The sequence below is a fragment of the Dicentrarchus labrax genome, unplaced genomic scaffold (assembly GCF_905237075.1).
Source record: "Dicentrarchus labrax unplaced genomic scaffold, dlabrax2021, whole genome shotgun sequence".
Lineage (NCBI taxonomy): Eukaryota > Metazoa > Chordata > Actinopteri > Moronidae > Dicentrarchus > Dicentrarchus labrax.
Window position 1 is genome coordinate 33,855,845 of NW_026136711.1, and position 19,559 is coordinate 33,875,403.

At 34.5% G+C, this 19,559-nt stretch overlaps 1 protein-coding gene and 1 long non-coding RNA gene across 17 annotated transcripts in view; both read right to left on the minus strand.

Annotated features, from left to right (window-relative positions):
* Positions 1–3,598: 3,598 nt before the first annotated feature.
* LOC127372515 (uncharacterized) lies at positions 3,599–6,801 on the minus strand. Its single transcript, XR_007886689.1, has 3 exons — positions 6,617–6,801; positions 4,861–5,168; positions 3,599–4,543 (listed from the first exon to the last, which is right to left on the minus strand). It is a non-coding gene; the product is annotated as an uncharacterized LOC127372515 (long non-coding RNA).
* Positions 6,802–8,651: 1,850 nt separating this feature from the next.
* LOC127372504 (CMRF35-like molecule 8) overlaps positions 8,652–19,559 on the minus strand; it is a 38,481-nt gene continuing 27,573 nt past the window's right edge. For 9 of the 16 annotated variants that reach the window (XM_051416308.1, XM_051416316.1, XM_051416311.1 and 6 more), the window contains 5 exons: positions 11,425–11,493; positions 10,993–11,052; positions 10,767–10,856; positions 10,591–10,646; positions 8,652–9,370 (listed from right to left, as the gene is read on the minus strand). In XM_051416308.1, the coding sequence (XP_051272268.1) occupies positions 9,065–9,370; positions 10,591–10,646; positions 10,767–10,856; positions 10,993–11,052; positions 11,425–11,493 (581 nt within the window). In that variant the 3' untranslated portion in view covers positions 8,652–9,064. Of the gene's footprint in view, positions 9,371–10,590; positions 10,647–10,766; positions 10,857–10,992; positions 11,053–11,424; positions 11,494–12,928; positions 13,226–13,330; positions 13,652–14,140; positions 14,447–16,312; positions 16,464–17,968; positions 18,884–19,559 lie in introns of those variants that run through there. The other 7 variants (XR_007886684.1, XR_007886682.1, XM_051416317.1 and 4 more) reach the window with 3 other exon arrangements.

Here is a 19,559-nt window from a genome sequence, read left to right on the forward strand (position 1 = left end):
AGTGTTCTGAGCGATATATGATATATGATATAAATATATATTATAATATTAATTATTATTAATATTAATAATAGTAATACTATTTGTTGTTAATATTAATATTTTTTTATTAATATTAATTTAAAATAGTGGCAGATACTATTTATATGATATTATATTATAATATTAATTAATAATAATATGGATATTATATTATTAATATTAATTATTGTTATATTAATTTTAATTAATATTAATATTAATATTAAAATATGACTGTTCTGAGCGATATATGATATATGATATATATATTATAATATTAATTATTATTAATATTAATATTGATTAATATTAACATTAATAATATTAATATTAATTATTTTAATATTTATTAATATTAATTAATATTATTAATGCTAATATCAATATTAAAATATGACTGTCTGGTATATGATATTGATATATATTATAATATTAATTATTATTAATATTAATATTGATTAATGATTAACATTAATAATATTAATATTAATTATTGTTAATATTTATTAATATTAATTAATATTATTAATGTTAATATTAATATTAAAATTGCTTCTTTGATATATGATTTTTTATAATATTAATTATTATTAATATTAAATTGATTTTAATTAATATCAATAATGTTAATATTAATATTAATATATGACGTGTTCTGAGCCGTCCAACAGGGGGCGCTCGCTGCGCGCGCAGCGGAGTGGGACTGACCGTTGGGAATTCAAGATGGAGGCGAGTTAGTGAAAGTAATTATCAGTAAAAGTTATTAACTTATTATATTATTAACGTTATATTATTATATATTATATTATTATATATTATATTATTATATTATTATATTATTATATATTATATGAAGTTACACAACGAAGAACCGAGTTTACCGTGTGTGGGGACACAAACATCGAGGAGGTTCATTATTTGAGGAGTTCTGATGAAGAATTTGAAGGTTTTAAATTGTTTTTTAATATTTGAGTTAATTTAAGAAGCTCGTTAGCTTAATGCTAGTTCAGTTAGCTCTTCATGAACTGAAAGGAAATTAAAACATCAGATAAATTACAGACAAAAACACAAATGAATCAGATATTACTCTAAGGGAGTGAGTCGTATATTAATTTAATAGCACATCGATGTTTTATGTAAAGTTATTTAACATTAACGAGTCTAACGGTAATTTAACGGCCGTTGGTTCACATCGCCACAATCCTTAAAACATTAATAATATTATAATGTAACGTTATTAATATTATAATGTAAGTTAATAATATTATAATGTAACGTTAATAATATTATAATGTAACGTTAATAATATTATAATGTAACGTTATTTATTTATTACTATATTATTATATAGATAAATAACCAGATACTCGGGCTGTTAGAGAAATATATAACCAAAGCTGTATTATTTAACTTCTAATGTCTGTATAATATTTGTGGTGAAGTAACAGTTTATTATATTCTGCTATATATGATATAATATTTATATTAATATATGATATAATATTTATATTAATATGTGATATAATATTTATATTAATATATGATATAATATTTATATTAATATGTGATATAATATTTATATTAATATATGATATAATATTTATATTAATATATGATATAATATTTATATTAATTTATGATATAATATGTTATTTAATATATGATATAATTATATTAATATATGATATAATATTTATATTAATATGTGATATAATATTTATATTAATATATGATATAATATTTATATTAATATATGATATAATATTTATATTAATAACGTTATATGATATAATATTTATATTAATATATGATATAATATATTATATTAATATTTATATTAATATATGATATAATATTTATATTAATATATGATATAATATTTATATTAATATATGATATAATATTTATATTAATAACGTTATATGATATAATATTTATATTAATATGTGATATAATATTTATATTAATATATGATATAATATTTATATTAATATGTGATATAATATTTATATTAATATATGATATAATATTTATATTAATAACGTTATATGATATAATATTTATACTAATAACGTTATATGATATAATATTTATATTAATATGTGATATAATATTTATATTAATATGTGATATAATATTTATATTAATATATGATATAATATTTATATTAATATGTGATATAAGTTAGTTATTCTACGTTAAAGGAGAATATGAGATTATACACATTTGTATAGTCTTTATAAAACATATCAGCCATAAACAATAAGTAGTTTCAGGGTTACTTACAATAGATGCACATTAGACCACAGACTCTCAGTTTGAGAGGATTTTATCTTAAGGAATCCCCTCTGAGTAATATTTGTATTTTTAAATATAGTAAACAGATAGGGATAGGTTTATAGAAGTCTTAACAGTCAATCAGAGATTAAATCAATCAGTTATAATTAATAAAAACACCTTATTTCTTCCCTTGGTGTTCTAAATATTGTATTCCTCCTTTATGTAACATTTCCTTTGTCTGTTAGATGAGTATTGATTCATGAACATACTTTAACTCTGCTTCAATCTTTGGGTGGACGTTTCAGTTTTTATCTACACTGACCTGGAAACATTTCTTCATGTTTTAAGATGATTGAGATTTCAGAAGAGGATCGCTGCTGTCTGTATGTGAAGGAGCCGAGGAGCCGTCCCAGGGTTTGGATTTGGAGCCGCTGCATCATTCGATTGGATTTCAGGTAAGTTTTAAGCTTTTTAAAACTGTACCGGGCCCTGTACCGACTAAAACTATTTACTTCACTAAACTAAATGTTGCTGATTTGACTGAACTGGTTTATTCTATTTAATTTTAATTTATTTATTTAAATTATTTAATTATTTGATAAATTATTAATTTATTTGGGATGATGTAATAATCTGTAGAGCAATATGCAATAAAAGTGCTTTTTTTCTTTTGGTTTGGTATTTTAATGTAATTCTCAGTGCTCTGAACAAAGAGACTTTTAACCAATTAACCTAAAATTAAACAAAATTGTCTTTTAACTCTCACCAAGCTACTTTAAGTCAAGTGTGTTCAGTGTATTAATACCATCAGACAGGATGTCATTTGTCGCTGCTCTTGCAAAAAATAACAATAATCATGACCCGCTGTATATTTTAGAAGCAATATATTAAATATGACTTTAATCAACTTAAAGGAGTCATATTATGCCCTTTCAGGTTCATAATTGTATTTTGTGGCTCTCCTACAATAGGTTTAGACGTTTTAATGTTAAAAAAACACATTATTGTTCTCATACTGCCTACAGCTGAGCTCCTCTGTTCAGCCTGTCTGAAACCATACGTTTTAGCTCCTGTCTCTGTAAGGCCCCCCTCCTGAAAAGCCCAGTCTGCCCTGATTGGTCAGCATTATGGCGCACGATGACGAGCGATGACGAGCGATGATGTGGATGGCGCTTTCTCGTTTGCTCGCTCGCTTTTGGCGGAGCTCCGCTAGACAGCAAGGAAGTAAACTGCAGTGGGTCACAAGTTTAATGACGTCAGAAAAGTGAAAACGTCAGAAATGGGCAAAAAATCTGAATTGAGTGTTGTATCTCCCTTTATTTTGACCGAGGCAGCCCACAAAAACATGACTGAGTCCTCTTTTTTCACACTTTGCCTGCTGATAGGCCCTCCAGATTCCCAAATGTACATAATCAAACAATTAAAAGTCTTGCTGTTTTGACTAAACTGGATTAAATGTGGATGGGATAAATAAATGGGATAATGTAATAATCTGTAGAGTAATACGCAATAAAAACCTTATTTTCTTTTGGTTTGGTATTTCAATGTAATTCTCAGTGCTCTGAACAGAGACTGTTTTATTTTGTTTATTTTATGGCTGGGCAATTAACCTAAAATTAAAAAAAAAAAGCCTTTTAACTCTCTCACCAAGCTACTTTAAGTTAAGTGTGTTCATTATATTAATACCGTCAGACAGGATGTCATTTGTAGCTTACCCCTTTAGTAGCAAGTTTAATGTCATTTACATGAGGCCCTTCCTCTGTCTAACCCAGACAGAGGAAATTACTCAAATGTGCATGCAGACGAGGTAGAGCTGGTGTACGACGGTCGTGTGGCCAACACAAAGATAAGCATAAATTCTGAGATATGGCTGTGGTTTCGAGAGGAAGCCTAAGCAAACTGTTCCATCACAACACAAACAAGTCATACAGCAAGATAAGTGCACAGCCAGGAGAAAAGTGATGATGATTCATTACACAAGAATTTAGAGCAACAATTTATCAGTAATCAATTGCATATACAAAAACAACAGAGAAGGTAAAGGCAAACAATACTGACTGTTGAGTAGCTGGTTTTGGGGATGAGTATATCGGCTTTGTCAGGGTTGTTTTGGAAGTTGACGACGGAGCAGTGCTGTCGTCGAGGCGTGCACTAAGGTAGAGGAGTTCGTTGGAATAATCGGAGACGTAAATCGCAGCGCAGCTCCTGTCTGGTTTTTAGGTTTGTTCCTGTATCTCCGTACCTGTGGAAGAAAAATATATAGACTCAGTATGTAATAGTAACAATAAACATACATACAGTCATAATTTTAGCAAAGTAAACCAAAAAAATGTTGACAGTGTTGAGCTGACCCTGCAGTCCAATAACTCTACTGGAACCGACTCTCTACCAGCAATTATTATGTCAAATGTGTGTGTGTGCAGACAGAGAGGCTGCAGCACAGTAATAATACTCCGGTCTTTATCCCTGGGGCCCGTTTGATAATGGATTTCTGTTTTGTATTATGTTTTCTTAGTTAACAGAGTTTGACAAATAAAGTATAAAGTGAATGTCTCTTACCAACTACTAGTTTAAGATCCTCAGTGACAAAGGTTGAGTTTAGTCCTTGATAATATTCACATTTGTATTCCCCAAAGTCCTCACGTTGAAGTTGTCTGATGGCCACCCTGAGTTTTTTATTTTTTGTATCATGGTACAGGGAAACGTGGTCTTTGGTTTCCCACACACCGTTTGAATACTCTGTATGACGGTTTCTCTTGGATTAACTACAGTTATATTACTGTATTTTCCAGTTGTATTTGGGTAATTGCAGGTGAATTCAAACCATCCTTCTTGGCATACTGTTATCATAGAACTGGCCTCACAACCTGTAGATCAGACAAAGACAGGAGTTTGCATTATTTCACACAGTGGAAGGATTAGACAGACTGTAGTCGTCTGAATGAGCTCTCTATCAATGCAACATACACTGTTTCAGTAAACTGCGCATTTGAATTAGTCAGTGGATCACAGACTCTCTGTCGTACCTTTGATTTAATTAGATGATCCAGACAATTGTCATGATGGTGTGTCCGTTTATTTCAATAATTTAGGATTTTATTTTTACTGAGGTTTAGATTTTAATACACATTATTTTCCAGGTCTTTTGTCAACCTCAACCTGTTCACAGGTTATTCAGTCAATGTATTTAACATTTCTTCTTTTGTAGCGCACATGCTGATATAAAGTCTCAGATCTGGTGACATGGAAACAGAGATCTCTGTAGTGTTGTTGGTGGTCTAGCTATGTAGCACTAACTGTTAGCTTTAACCCCCAGTTACATTTCACATCTCCTTCTTCCTCATTCCACTCCTCTGCCTCAAATCCAGGCCTTTTATCCATTCCCCACTCTAACTGCAAAACTAAACGTGAGGTGGCCTTTGCTGTTTTAGCCCCAACATTGTGGAATAATATTCCCCAATCACTCAGACTTGCTGAATCCATGGACTGAAATGGCTCCTCAAAACCTACGTTATGGGACTTTTTGTAGATCTCCTTCTTGTTTGTTAACTTATCTCTGTCGTCTCTCTTTTTTAAATGTATTCTTTCCCTCTTGTTTTATCTTCCATGTGTTTGTATTTATATGTTCCCTAGGTATATGTATATGATTGGGTATGTTTATACCTGTACACATTTATATGTATATATACATATGTGTACGCATGTGTGTTTATATTTATTTGTTTGTTTGTGAAGCACTTTGTAACTGTGTGTTTTAAACAGTGCTATATAAATAAATAAAGCTTTACTTACTTTAATGTTTCTGCCACACACATCAGTGATCTCGGTCTCACCAGACTTAAATAAGGCAGTAAAATATTTGCTGACAACAGATTTCATTTGTTTTCAGCCAAAATAGAAATGGAAATCTTGCAGAACTGTCCACTCGTAGTGACTACAGCATTTTTATGGTTATGTTTAGGTAAATATTGTGCTGTGTTTTAATACAAAAAAAGTCTTTAGCATCTTTTGACTTATGCTTTTTAATTAACATCAACACAAAATCACAATCTTTCCTAAAACCTTAACCAAAGTGCACAGAATAATAATTGACTGTTTCAAAGAACGTTTACTCTGAACATAATTGAGGCAGTGATTACTTTGACACTGCAATGTAAATATATAATCAGTAATATAAATATAGAAATATACCAACGTAATTTCTAGGTAACAGGGTTGAACCTAGACCACTATATGTGTCGAAGCTGGTTTAGAAGCAGGACTGAACCTAATGTAATCTCTAAAATCAGTAGTCCAGTAGCAGCAATCTTTTTACCTGTCATCAGTGAGAGGATGAGCAGAAGAAAGCTCTTCATTGTGTTGGTTTTGGATGCTGAGATTATCGTTGGTTGTTTCAATGGTCTCGTGTCGGTTGGTCTCTGGTATTCGCACAGCTGTATTTCCTGAATTTATATCTTACCTAAAAACTACACGCCCACAATTTTTTATCCTTCCCCTTTTTCCTTCCTAATCAAAGTGTTAGTCGTATCTCTTTCCACTTCATACATAACTTCATTACACAGTAAATGACTGTGAGAGAGAGAGAGAGAGAGAGAGAGAGAGAGAGAGAGAGAGAGAGAGAGAGAGAGAGAGAGAACCAACTAAATGTAATATGTAAGAAAGAAAGGTTGGTATCTTATAAAAACTGCTAACACAAACCATAAATGGGTGCAACAGTGGGTTTTTAGAGCTTTTTCCCTGAAAGCAGCTGCCTGCTGTGGCTTAAAATGACACTGAGAGCGGGAAAGAACAGTGAGCTGAAACTCACCATAAAGCTCCGTAAAGCAGATTCACCTGATGATTGTCTGTAGATTCGTCATTCAAAGCAGCACTTTTCACATTGTCACATTGTGTTTCATCTGATACATTATTATTATAAAAATATTCATTAATGTGCTGTAAAAGTCGAGGGAACCGCTCTACCTATATATCTTTGTGTGTGAAGTCAAAGTCAATCTAACAAGGCTTCACAGAGAAATGTAGTGACTGTGACTACAGGGATGATACATATAGACTTCTTCTCTTTATTGATCCTTTTGGGATGACTCCCGCAAGGAAATTGAATAAAACACCCCCGTGTGAGTATCCTGACACATGTCTCACTATTTTTTTTATTTTTTTTATCTCCCACTGTCTACTCTGTGAGCATTACATCCTCACCATTACTCAGAAGAGCTAAAATCAACAGGATGTGAACCACAAGCCTATTTAGGTCACAGAACCATAAGACACTGCTGCTGATGGGGTACAAATTATGTTATTACATTAAATCAGATGTGACAGTATTTCTAATGGATTAATCTGCATCATTTTTCAACTCTCTGTTGCTTTTTGATTTATTAGTGTTGTTTGATTTTCACCAGCTCCTGAGAAATATATCTAATAATCTATCTATCTCGCCATATTCCCCACTACGTTTATCAGATCGTTGTTAGTTTGTCTTTCAATCACTCTTGTAAACTGCACCAGTGTAATGTCAGCATGTATACAGATAGCATTTATAACTTTTAGTTTTAAGGATTTAAAAGTTTTTTTTTGATTGATCACTTGTATTTGTAAATTGAAATATTATGGTACTATTTTTACGATGTATAATGTAGCTTGGAAACATGTATTGTAGTATGGCAAAGTAGAGCTTAGGTTCCCTTTTTACTGCTTGAGTGGTCTCCACTTTAAATGTCAGTATGTCAAATATAATTCAGAGCATTTTGATTAATAGATGTAATTATAATTATAGTTGTAATTTATACAACTCTATTAGTAAGAAGATAAACTGTTGTGATCAAATGAGAAGCAGAGTGTGGCAGCCTGTCTTTTGAACAAAAAACCTGCCTTTCTCAACTCTAGTGTCTTTAGTAGGGCGGCAGTAGCTCAGTCTGTAGGGACTTGGCTTTGTATAAGTCCAGCACAGACCACAGTATGGACTGGTGGCTAGAGAGGTGCCAGTTCCACCTCATGTGCACTGCAGAGGTGCCCTTGAGCAAGGCCCCTAACTGTGCCACCATCTCTCCACATTTGTATGTCTCTAAGCCACATTGGCAGAGTTCCAATTGGGGATTAATAAAGTATATCTTCTTCTAATGTGGTGGGTGCCGACTTTAAAAATCATGCAACCATAAAGGAATTCAGCATATATACTTTTGTGGGCTGATTTGGTTTGTGTTGGTGAACCAGATTGACAGACTTTGTTGACTAAGATTAGCGAGCTACAACATGTACTGTGGTCTGTATCATTCTTAATTAAAACGTGTAGCTGTTGTGTGCAGGGTAACAAGGTTAGGACCCAAATGCAGACAATGCAGGCTGACTGGTAGGGTATGATGGTTTATGCAGAGGCAGTATATACATGCTTACAGAATCATGAGGCAGGCTAAGGTCAACACTAGAAGAGCATTTCAAACAACGAAACACATCAACAAATCAAATCAAACCCTGCATACAGTAAATCTAATGAGGTTAAATTAAAAGGCTATTATATCATGTATTAAACAATTGGCAACATTTTAATAACTGTCTCCTTGACTCTATTTTGTTTTTATAATCTATGATTGCCATAACACAGTATGAAGCATCACATCACAAAACATCTCCTTTCATTAAAGCTTTTACTTTTGCTATACTAGGCTGATGGGAATGTCATTATTGTGCAGATATTTGGTTATAAAATCAAACCTGATGATGACACCAGATGAAAGAGTTACTATAATTCATCAGCCTGGACCGATCAATCTTTTGGTTTGTTGACTGTTGAGTAGAGCGGATCCTCTGGAGATCTGGATGGTTCATTGACAGTAGAGTAGGTTGGACTTTGGCTGTTCTTCACAGTAGAGTATTCACAGGCAGAGGAGCTGGGTTTGAGGATCACTGCCTCACCACCAGCTTTATCAGAGCTGTTTTTAAAGTTGATGGTAGAGTAATGCAGTGAGGCAGAGGGGTTTGTGGGAAAGTTGGCAGTGGCATAAATCGTGGTCACTGCATTTCCTGAGTCTGGCTTCTGGACGTAGACCTGTACCTCCTCGTAGACATAATCCTTCCAGGAAAGAATGAAAAACACAGTGTGAACAAATCATACACAGCCATAACATTAAGCACTATGGATACAAATTGTGGTTAACATTGTAGGTTAAATCACAAACAGGTTAAAGGTCCAGTGTGTAACATTTAGGAAGATCTATTGGCAGATATGAGATATAATAAACATAGCTATTCTTTCATGAGTGTATAATCACCTGAATATAGGAATCCTATAGAATGAGTTGCAGGTCGCCTTGTTGAATGGCACTGGTTCTAGATAGGGGCATTTGCGTTCACGTTTTGCAGTCGTGATGGGACTTGAGAACCGGTTCCAGTTGAGAACCATTTCCAAATTGTCTGATCTATCGGAATTGTATACCTTCCAGCTTATCATTTCCTTTTATCAATTCCAGCATGTTTTTGTGACCATTACGAACCTGACATCAAACCCATGTGTCTACGCTGCTGGAAAGAAGAATTTAGTTAACTACTATAACTCTACTCTGTTTCTACACTGTGTTCAGACTCAGAGATAATATAACATTTGTGCTGACGCTGAAAAACTGTGTAAACTGACTTTTTTCCGCACAGAAAATTGATCAGGAATTAATAATGGGAATTGCTAAAGAATCAGACCGATAAGCAGAATCAATAATAGTTTTTCAATAGTTTGTACTTCACACTGGGAAGGGCGGGGTGAAACGATGGAGTTGCAATCTGCAATCTCAATAGATTTCAGGTTTCAAATAAATTTCCTCATGCATATAAAATAACAATTTGAACTTTACGCTGTTATATTTCTGTGTCATGTAAGTGGCTGGAGTAGTACAACTGCATAAAATGTAATTGTAATATGTAGATAAATTGTATAATTAAAACATCCCCATGTTTTATCACATGGTTAAATTATTACAGTACAAAGGAGCTTTGTTTTGAGGTATCTTCTAGAAAATAGGGAAGAAATGTGATTGTCAGTTAGCTATAGAGGTATATATATAGGTGGCAATACACCTGAAAAACTAAACCTGAATCTAACTACAATAAGTAAAATATTAATAACAAACAGGATCGTCATCGCTGGCTAATACTGAAACTGTTTATGTAACAAGACTCCCACTCTTCTTTATTGTTTTTGCAACCAAAATACTTAAATATCTGGCATCATTAAATAATGAGTTATTGAACTGAATTGAACTTGAATATTATCTTATAACAGTTATACATTTACACACTGACCTCTCTGGTGTGCTGTGCTGCTGCTCCAGTTCTTGTGTGTTTTGAATGTGAGCGTCCTGACAGAAAGACATGGAAGAGAATAACATTATATAGTATATCTGCTTTGGCTTTTTTTATCTGTAAAATGGAAATTAATGTGTTTGTGTTTCCTGATCTGCAAACTGGTAATAGCTCACGTTTGTAGATAAGAATCAAAATGATCACAAACAGCAGCAGCAGCAGTACAGCTACACAGACACCCACAGTAATGACGACCTGAGAGCCACCTGCAACACAAAGCACACAACAAAGAATAAATCCAGATCTGTTTAAAACACAGCCAACAAGTGTCTGAGTTGAGGAATTCTCTCTTCTTCTTCTCTTGCTCTTCTGCAGCAGAAGATATCAAACGTGCTCTCTTACCATCTCTTTCAGCAGATGTTGCAGTTGAAGAAACAGGAGATGTGGATGTTGATGTTTGTACTGAAAGCAAACAAGTTGATATTAATATTAATATATTAACATTGTCTCATCATTGACCAATTACATTTTATATTGCATAGGCAGACTTGAAAAAGTGAACCTATCCTGTAGGAGTGAATGATAAAGCATAAATAGTGAATCACTAAAATAAAGACATTACATCTGTGTGGGTGAAATGAGTAGGAACTTGATCACTCTGCTTTTGCTCTCATGGGGACTTTAACGGACCAGTGTGTAGGATTCAGTGGCATCTCGCAGAGGTAGTTGCAGATTGGAATCAACTAAACACTAAACAGCAATACAGAAGTTAAACTGTAAACATGTAAACGTGAACATCCTCCTTTTCTTGCTGTGCTCAATGTGCTCTCTTACCATTTCTTTTAGGAGATGCAGGGGTTGACTGGGTTGAAGAAGCAGGAGATGTCGATGTTGGTGTTTTTACTGAAATCAAACAAAAGGTTGCTGTTGTCAACTCTCTCTTCTGTCTGTGTCTCTGTCGCTGCACCGTGTGTGTGTGTGTGTGTGTGTGTGTGTGTGTGTGTGTGTGTGTGTGTGTGTGCGTGTGTGTGTGTGTGTGTGTGTGTGTGCAGGAGCTCATGGTCAGATTTAAAACAGGGAGCGATGGGAAGCTGCACACTCACCACGCCATGAACAAAAAGCAAAATAAGAGTATTTAATATTTATGTAATCCACGCAGAAGATTTACAGACGAGGAAACATTTAACAGAATACAGTTCATTCAGTTAACTCAGGTAAAGCTGCACCGAAGCAACAAACACTGCAGGACACTTTAAAGGGAGAGATAAATTCCCTCTAGACAGCTACAAGAAAGGTTTTGTATTTCTACGATGGATATTATATTCCATTTCTGCCAACAAGTCCTACTAAATATTACACACTAACCCTTTAATGAATAATAAAGAACAGTGGCTGTCAGTGAGTGTTGCACTGTTGTAAAAGCACATTGAATCATTTCCAGTTCAGGCAGCACAGTCATAAAGGAATGATGATGAATGTCAAGTGTTGTTAATTCAGCTAATACAGTTAAGATCATTATCTGTGATTATTGTTAGAGTTCAAACCGCTGATAGAAATGTTTTCAATAAGCTGTGGACAATGTGGATAATAGTAATATTGACTATATGTTTTAATATGGGTAAACATAAGAATAGCAAATGAAAACGTGCTTATAAGCACAATTCATACTTTGCACGTGACGTCACAACTACTAGCTGGCGGGCAAGAACATCGTTCTCCAGCAACGAAACCCAGTAAACTAATCAAGGATCTTGCCAGGACGTCGCCAGTTTTACTATACAAAAGTATATATATACATATATCTATATATGTATATATATATATACATATATAGATATATAGATATATAGCTTTGATTATGAAGATATTCCTGATTCTCACCTCCCATACGACAGCGTTGTTAACCCACCCACTCTTGAAGAAAAGATAGCTATCCGTACTCTTGTAGGCTTTCATTTTTTGTGCGGTGTAAGGTGACGGAAATATGTAAATATATATGTTTCTTGCCCACCAGGTAACCATGGTAACCACGTGACTGCAAAGTATGAATACACATTTTCTCTCCCCCACCCTCACTCTGAAAGTCAAACCACTTCCTTTATTGTTTTCCTCCTCTGTAACTGTAGCTTTTAATCGTTCAGAAACATTCAGCATCTGAAGGGTTCATTTCTTCTTCTGCTAGGACTCATTTTGGGAGAGTCAGTATATTGTATATTTATTAAAGATAAAATATTTAAGTCCAGTTGTAATCAATAATGACTGTAGATTTCTTTTACCCCCCCTCCTACAATAAAAACCAGGGGAAATTTACATCCACACATTAAAAAACATGACTCACCTACAGTCATCAAGAATCTGTGGAAGAATGTGCGTCTTCTGTCAGTGCTTTCTGCTCCACACCAGTATGTCCCACTGTCGTCTGCTGTTACTTCTCTCACTGTTATGGTGATATTTCTCTTCTTCTCTTTGTCTTCCTTCATGGAAAACCTTGTGTTCTTCTTTTGCTGTGTAGTGATCAGTGGTTGACATATAGATGGATCTTCTCCCTTACAGATGAATTTCTTTATCGAAGCACCATCACACCAGTATGTAAAATTCTGTCCAATAGTTAGAGACCTTGTGAAGTTTTTAATATCTGTAGACAGACAGCATTGACTGTATTTAACAACATATTTCAGAGAGACCTCAGTTATATGTGTGAGTGAATCAAACCTAGAAGTGTCAGATGTGTGCTGCTCACCTTCAACCTTCAGTTGGATTTTTCTGAGTCCAGTTCGGTAATTTCCTTCATTCACTCCACACCAGTAGAGACCAGCATCATGTGAGGACACATTACTGATGGACACACTGAATCCTCTGTTGGTTTCTGTGAGATTGAATTTTCTGTTTGACTTTACAGAAGATCTCGTTGATAAAATCTCCTCACAAGTGAAATTATTCTCTCTGCAGAGAAACTTGACACTGGACCTGTGTTTGTTTTCAGGATAATCACATGTGATGGTGGTTTTAGCTGTTCTGTACGCAGTTTGAAGAAATTCTTGGCAGCCATCTTCCTCTTCCTCTGCAAATAAATATCAAAAGTACATTGTATTTCTGTATTGCCTTTTAAAACCAGAACTAGAATGTATTTCACTGGTCCACAGAAAATATATAAAACATAAATTACAGCAAGAATTTAAGAAAGTGGCCAAACAGAGAAACAAAATGTAATAATCATAATAAATTATAAAACCACTGGAGTAGAAATTATTAAAAGCTTATTAAAATGCCAGTGTATCTACAATTCTTTGTTAAAGCTAAAATGAAGTGACTCTAAAGACTGTGGTTTATGTGTCAGCTCAGGAATAAATGTCATAAATTCATAGTGTCACCCAATTTATCTGATATCTGTGCCTTTAGTTAAATCTGTTATCAACAATGCATTGGCTCAATGTGCCTCAAAACTTTGAGTCATTACATGTGCAAATAATGTAAAATGTCTGTTTTATTTTTTTATGTAAAACATTTTGACCAAGTTTTGAGAAACACTTTAAAGGTGAGTGTCTCTTACCAACTTCCACTTTCACTCTGTCTTTGTCTTTCACTCTGTCTTTGTCTTTCTCTTTACATTGGTATTCCCCAAAGTCCTTGGTTTGAAGTTGTCTGATGGCCACTCTGAGTTCTTCATTTTGTGTATCATGGTACAGGGAAATGCTGTCTTTGGTTTCCCACACATTCTTTTTAGTAGCTTGTATGAATGTTCCTTTTCGACTAACTGGACCAATATTCTTATAAATTCCAGTTGTTTTGGGATATTTGCAGGTGAATTCAACCCATCCTCCTCGGCATCCCTTCACTTCAGACCTGAGCTCACAACCTGTAGATCAGACAAAGACTAAAGTTCACATGATGTCAGATACTGAGACAATCCCAGAGCTACTGCAGCAGTCTAAACTAGTATCAACTGTGTTTTAGTCATTTGAAGAATTTTTATCATCTTTTAGCTTAACTTAACTGTTTTGGTTCACTCACTGCTCTCATCCATACACTGCACATTAAGATGGAAGATGCGTCTCCACTAGCTGGTGAACGTAGTGGAGCATTTAGCAGCTACAGAGCCAGATATTTCCCTCACGAGTTGGTGGAGACCAAACACAGAGCTCAATGAATGCTGTTTGCTAACCAGTTTGCTTTGTCAACTTTAAAGGTGATAATAAGTTTGTTGGATTCATTGCTTACAGATTTGAAGATGTTGCTGCTTTGTTTAAAAGCCAACAGTTAGTGGATTCAGCTGGAACACATTCAGATGTAAATATTAATGATAGGCAGCAGTTTTAAGCTGCACAGCGTCAGACCTTTCAGTGGGGATGTGTGGTCTATTATATCTGACATCTCTCATGATTAAGTAGTAATAATACAGTAAATGGTTCTTCGATAGGCTGAGAATGAGTCATATCTAGGCTGTCAAGATTGCTCATACTGACGTTCAATTATGTGTTCTAATAAAACACATAGGTCCAAACTATATTTGAATATCTAATCTCATTCATTATTCCATAAACCAGTACATAACATAACTATGCCGTCTAAAGGATGTGACCTCTCTGACGTGCTGCAGTCAGCGTATCATCTCCGGTTGTCAGTGTTTGTGGTTGCTGGTAGCATGTCTGCTGCTCCAGCTCCACCCAGATAAATCAGTTATATTCTTCATTATAGCAGCTAATTACAGCTGCTATACATTTAAACTTACACTAGTTCAAGCACTCATAGCTCTCTCCTTTTAACAATGTTGTCACTAATCCCACAGCTCTTTACACACTATTCAGTTCTGCTCGTTACAGTACTTTAGCTCAGCAGTTAGAGAATGGTTCTCTCTCTTTCCTGCTCTCTGTTGCTCAGTGTGTCAGTGTCAGTTATTCCTCTGCCTCTTTTAGTGATAATGGTTCCTGTAATAAATGTAGTTTATTTTCTATTTTCAAACGGGACTTTTTAAATTGCTCAGAGTGCTCTCTCAATTATTCACTCGTTTGACCTTCAATTCATTGTCTGTCATGCCGATAGCCACGGTGGTGCTGCTGTTTTCACACAATTTTCACAATCAAATCTGTTTTAAAATTATATTATTTAATCAAATCCGGAATATTTATCCAAGACCATACAAACAGTCTGATAGCTTCATATTTACATGGATTACCACAGTGCTGCAGAATATTGCTGCAACAATTCTTGCACCTGTTTCTCCGTTTTGAACATACAGGCAGTTTTTTTCTTTCACTTCTGCTCGTTTTTTCTCTACTTTAAAGAGTAGCTGCCACAATAAGTGTAAGTACTGTGTTGAAGTTCAGTATTAACAACTCGTGTTAAAAAGTTATTTAGTTGTCAAGAACAATTCAACATAAATAAATTAAAAATCACTGCTTGTATACAAAAGTATTTTTGTATGAAATTCAAAACATGAGCTGCATGTTCACATGAAATCACAAATACTACCTGTGTAGTAACCTCTTATTAACAGGCTATAGGTTGTATCACTGCTGTGTTGGATGAATTACCCAAAGTGAGAAGCAGAACATATATGCCTTTAAGTGAATTTTAAAAGTAGCAGTTGGTTTGTTTTAGTTTGTGAATTAGTACGACTGTCACTGTGACCAGTATACAAATATTAGTTGAAACCAAACCACAGGATGTAACAGTTAATCTAATGTCTAATATCAGGAATCAGGCAGTATTAATGTTTCTTTACCTGTCATCAGGGAGAGGAGCAGTAGAAGAGAGCTTCTCATTTTGATGATCTTGGATGATCAGTGAAACTATTGAGACTATTAAACTCCAGTTTGTTTGTCAGTTCCTCTTCTCATTTGTTGGTTGATCTGCACAGCCGCATTTCCTGAGATTACATTTTTGGTTACTTTTAAGTTATACGCCCACCTTTGTGTCTTCTTCCTCTTTCTTTCAGTATTTGTATATCACAGCATTATCTGTAACAGTCCCAGCAGAACTGCTCACTGTTTAACTGAGGTTTGTAGTCAGAAAGGTTAGTTACATGGTTTGATTTGAGTAAAACCAGAGTACAAGTTCCTTTGAGTAAACATTTGTTACCTGAGTTATTTATGAGTTATGAGTTGTTATTAATTGTGTTACCACATCTTTTTCTGGGCAGACCAAAGTTCTACCTGTATTCATTATAAATACTGACTTTATTTTCAGGTTTCAGGTTTATGTGGTCCTCATTGTGATTAAATGTAGTTGCTACCTGCGTTATGTTCCATTGCAGCTTTTATTTTAGTGCAGGAAGTTCTGCATTCATCTATGCACACTAGATGTGGTGGGTGTGCCAAATGTAGGAGTTTGACACTGAAGACTGTGGTTTGTGTTTGACTCCAGCTTGTGGTGAACTATTAGCAACTAAAGCACTTTGGTTAAAAGTTAATAAAGTAAACACATTGTCTCGTGTCAACATTGTCTCTCTCTAACCTCAACCAGAGGGCCTAAACAACTTTACATTTTTATATCATGCTTCAGTTGAATGAACAAAATAAGTAGTCAGTGAACATTTTACTGATCTGTTCAGTATCAGCATTTTGCTACTTGGCAGATACGTTAACATTTCCTCATGATGAGTACTTTAAAGAGTGCAATGTTAGGGACTAATGTGGTTGAGTGGGCTGGCAGTGGAAGGAGTCACTGGAGTGTAGCAGAGAGGTTGAATGATGGTGTAATGAATGAATGTAGGAAGTGGGGACAGTTGGGGGAAAATGGGTCAGACGAGAGCGTGGGTAAAATGTTCTTTACTTCCTAAAACATGAAGTGACAAATAATACGCAATGCAGTAGGTGGAGCCTGAGGTCCTCAGAGCTGGATGTTAGCTGTAGACAGCTGAGGCTGATGAGCAAATTTTGCTTTTATTTTTGTAGATTTTTTACTTTAACAGACTCAAAGTGTGAAAGGAACCAAACAAGGTACATTTTTTAGGAACATCTGTTCATTTGCATGTTCCTGAAATAATGTCATGTTTTTTTGGTTTGTAAGTATCCACATATAGAGTACTGTAGCAGGTCTCTATGCTACTGTTGGGTCCCACAGCACACAATCTCACACACTGTGCCGTTGTACCACACAACTTTTATTTCAAGCGTCACTGTCACAACAGATAACACACAACAACTTCATACGACTCTCACGCTCGCTCTCAGCACACTACTGCAATATAAGGGAAGAGTGTTTACTCAATGAGTAGCAGCTGTGATCGTCAACTCACCTGGCACTGCTCTCCCAGGCCTTCCCCACACCCCTCTCTCTCCTGCAGCGGAGTGTAAACCACCATTAATATCATTATATAAACTATTTTTGTTAATCAAATATAGTGTTGAAATATGTTCAAAAGGAAAAAAGTGACACATTGTACAAATGCAGTATTTTAGTAAAAAATTAACATTTCAAAAAGATTCATCTTTAAACAATGAAACAACAACTGATGCATAACATATTGCACATAGTATAAACTTTATATACAGAATATAAATTACATTAATATCAGTCTGCAGGTGAGGCTGTAGGCAGGATGTTTGGTATCAAGTCTTAAAAAACTAATGCAAAAGTAGTACTGACTGTGGTTATTTTATTTGTGTAAATAAACTAAACCTAAACCTCACTTTTTGCCAAGTGCTTACTAGTGAGAATAAAGACACTAACTGAAGACTAAAATCCAGAATTTAATCCATATCTTTGTTATAATTTAGATTCTAACTGTACATTTTCATGTCATGATATCCAACCTTGTCCTCAATCTGGACCAGTAAAGCCAGGACTGACACATTAATATGTAGAGATGGGACTGATCGGATCCAGTATCGGTATTGGGGGCAGATACTGAAGTAATTCACTCATTGGATATCAGACCAACGATGCCGATCCACATGCCAATCTAGATTTCATATGCATGTTTTTATCAACTGCTAATATTGTGCTATGAGATGGAAACTAAGAGTCTGACAGTGAGTTTCATGTCAATTATTTACATGATTATAGACAATATATGCTATATACAGCAGAGGTCATCAAATGTAACAGGCCGCTCACTAATGGTTAAAACTATAACCAACATAGACCACCATGTTCTGAACAGACACATTACAAACACTGACTCAAGTAGCATAATACATAATACTAATAATACATACAAGCCAGTACAAGTAGAGGCTAAACATGAAAACTAAAACAAAACTGGGGCCTGGCTGACTGGATACCGGGGTTAAGCTGTGCACACTGGAGACTCTGGGACTCGCACACACTCCCTCCTGTGCCTTCTTCACCTCTAAATAAAATGGAACAAAATATTAAATGTGTTTAGCTCGAGGTATTTAAATGCAGTGTTAAAACAACAACAGTTTCCCCAAATGATGGCAATCAGTTTTATTTTTATTTTTTCAATAAAGCGCAAAAAAATGCACAATGTCAATTAAACTTGTTCGGGAGTAGGTCCTTGTGACACGGAGAAAGAAGAGCGAGGTTGATTTGTAAGTAACTGTTAACTATGTTTAGAACAACAACATGTAGTGTGATGTTATACTGTGTTGAAATAATTAAACTAAATGTTCAGTCCTTGCTGGTAGTTCTGACACATTCAGATTCATTACCACTTTTTATGTTAGCATTTAAGAGCTGGCTGTTAAAATATGTATATTTAAATAATGAAATTAATATCATAAACGTGCAACAACTAGTCGACTATTGGCTCTGAGTTTTTTCCTGTATCTCCGTATAGATTTATTTCCATCTGGTGAAGAAAGTAAAATGTTTAGTCTCAGTCGTACGTATGTGACAGTAAACACTATTTATACTGAAAACAAAAAATGTTGATGGTGTGGATGCTACCCAGTCCTGAATGGGTCCAATTTTGCAAACCTGTTTACGTCCCTGACATCCCTGCAGTAACCTCACAACCAGCAATTATTATTTATTATGTATTATTCTGTCATTTATATAATATG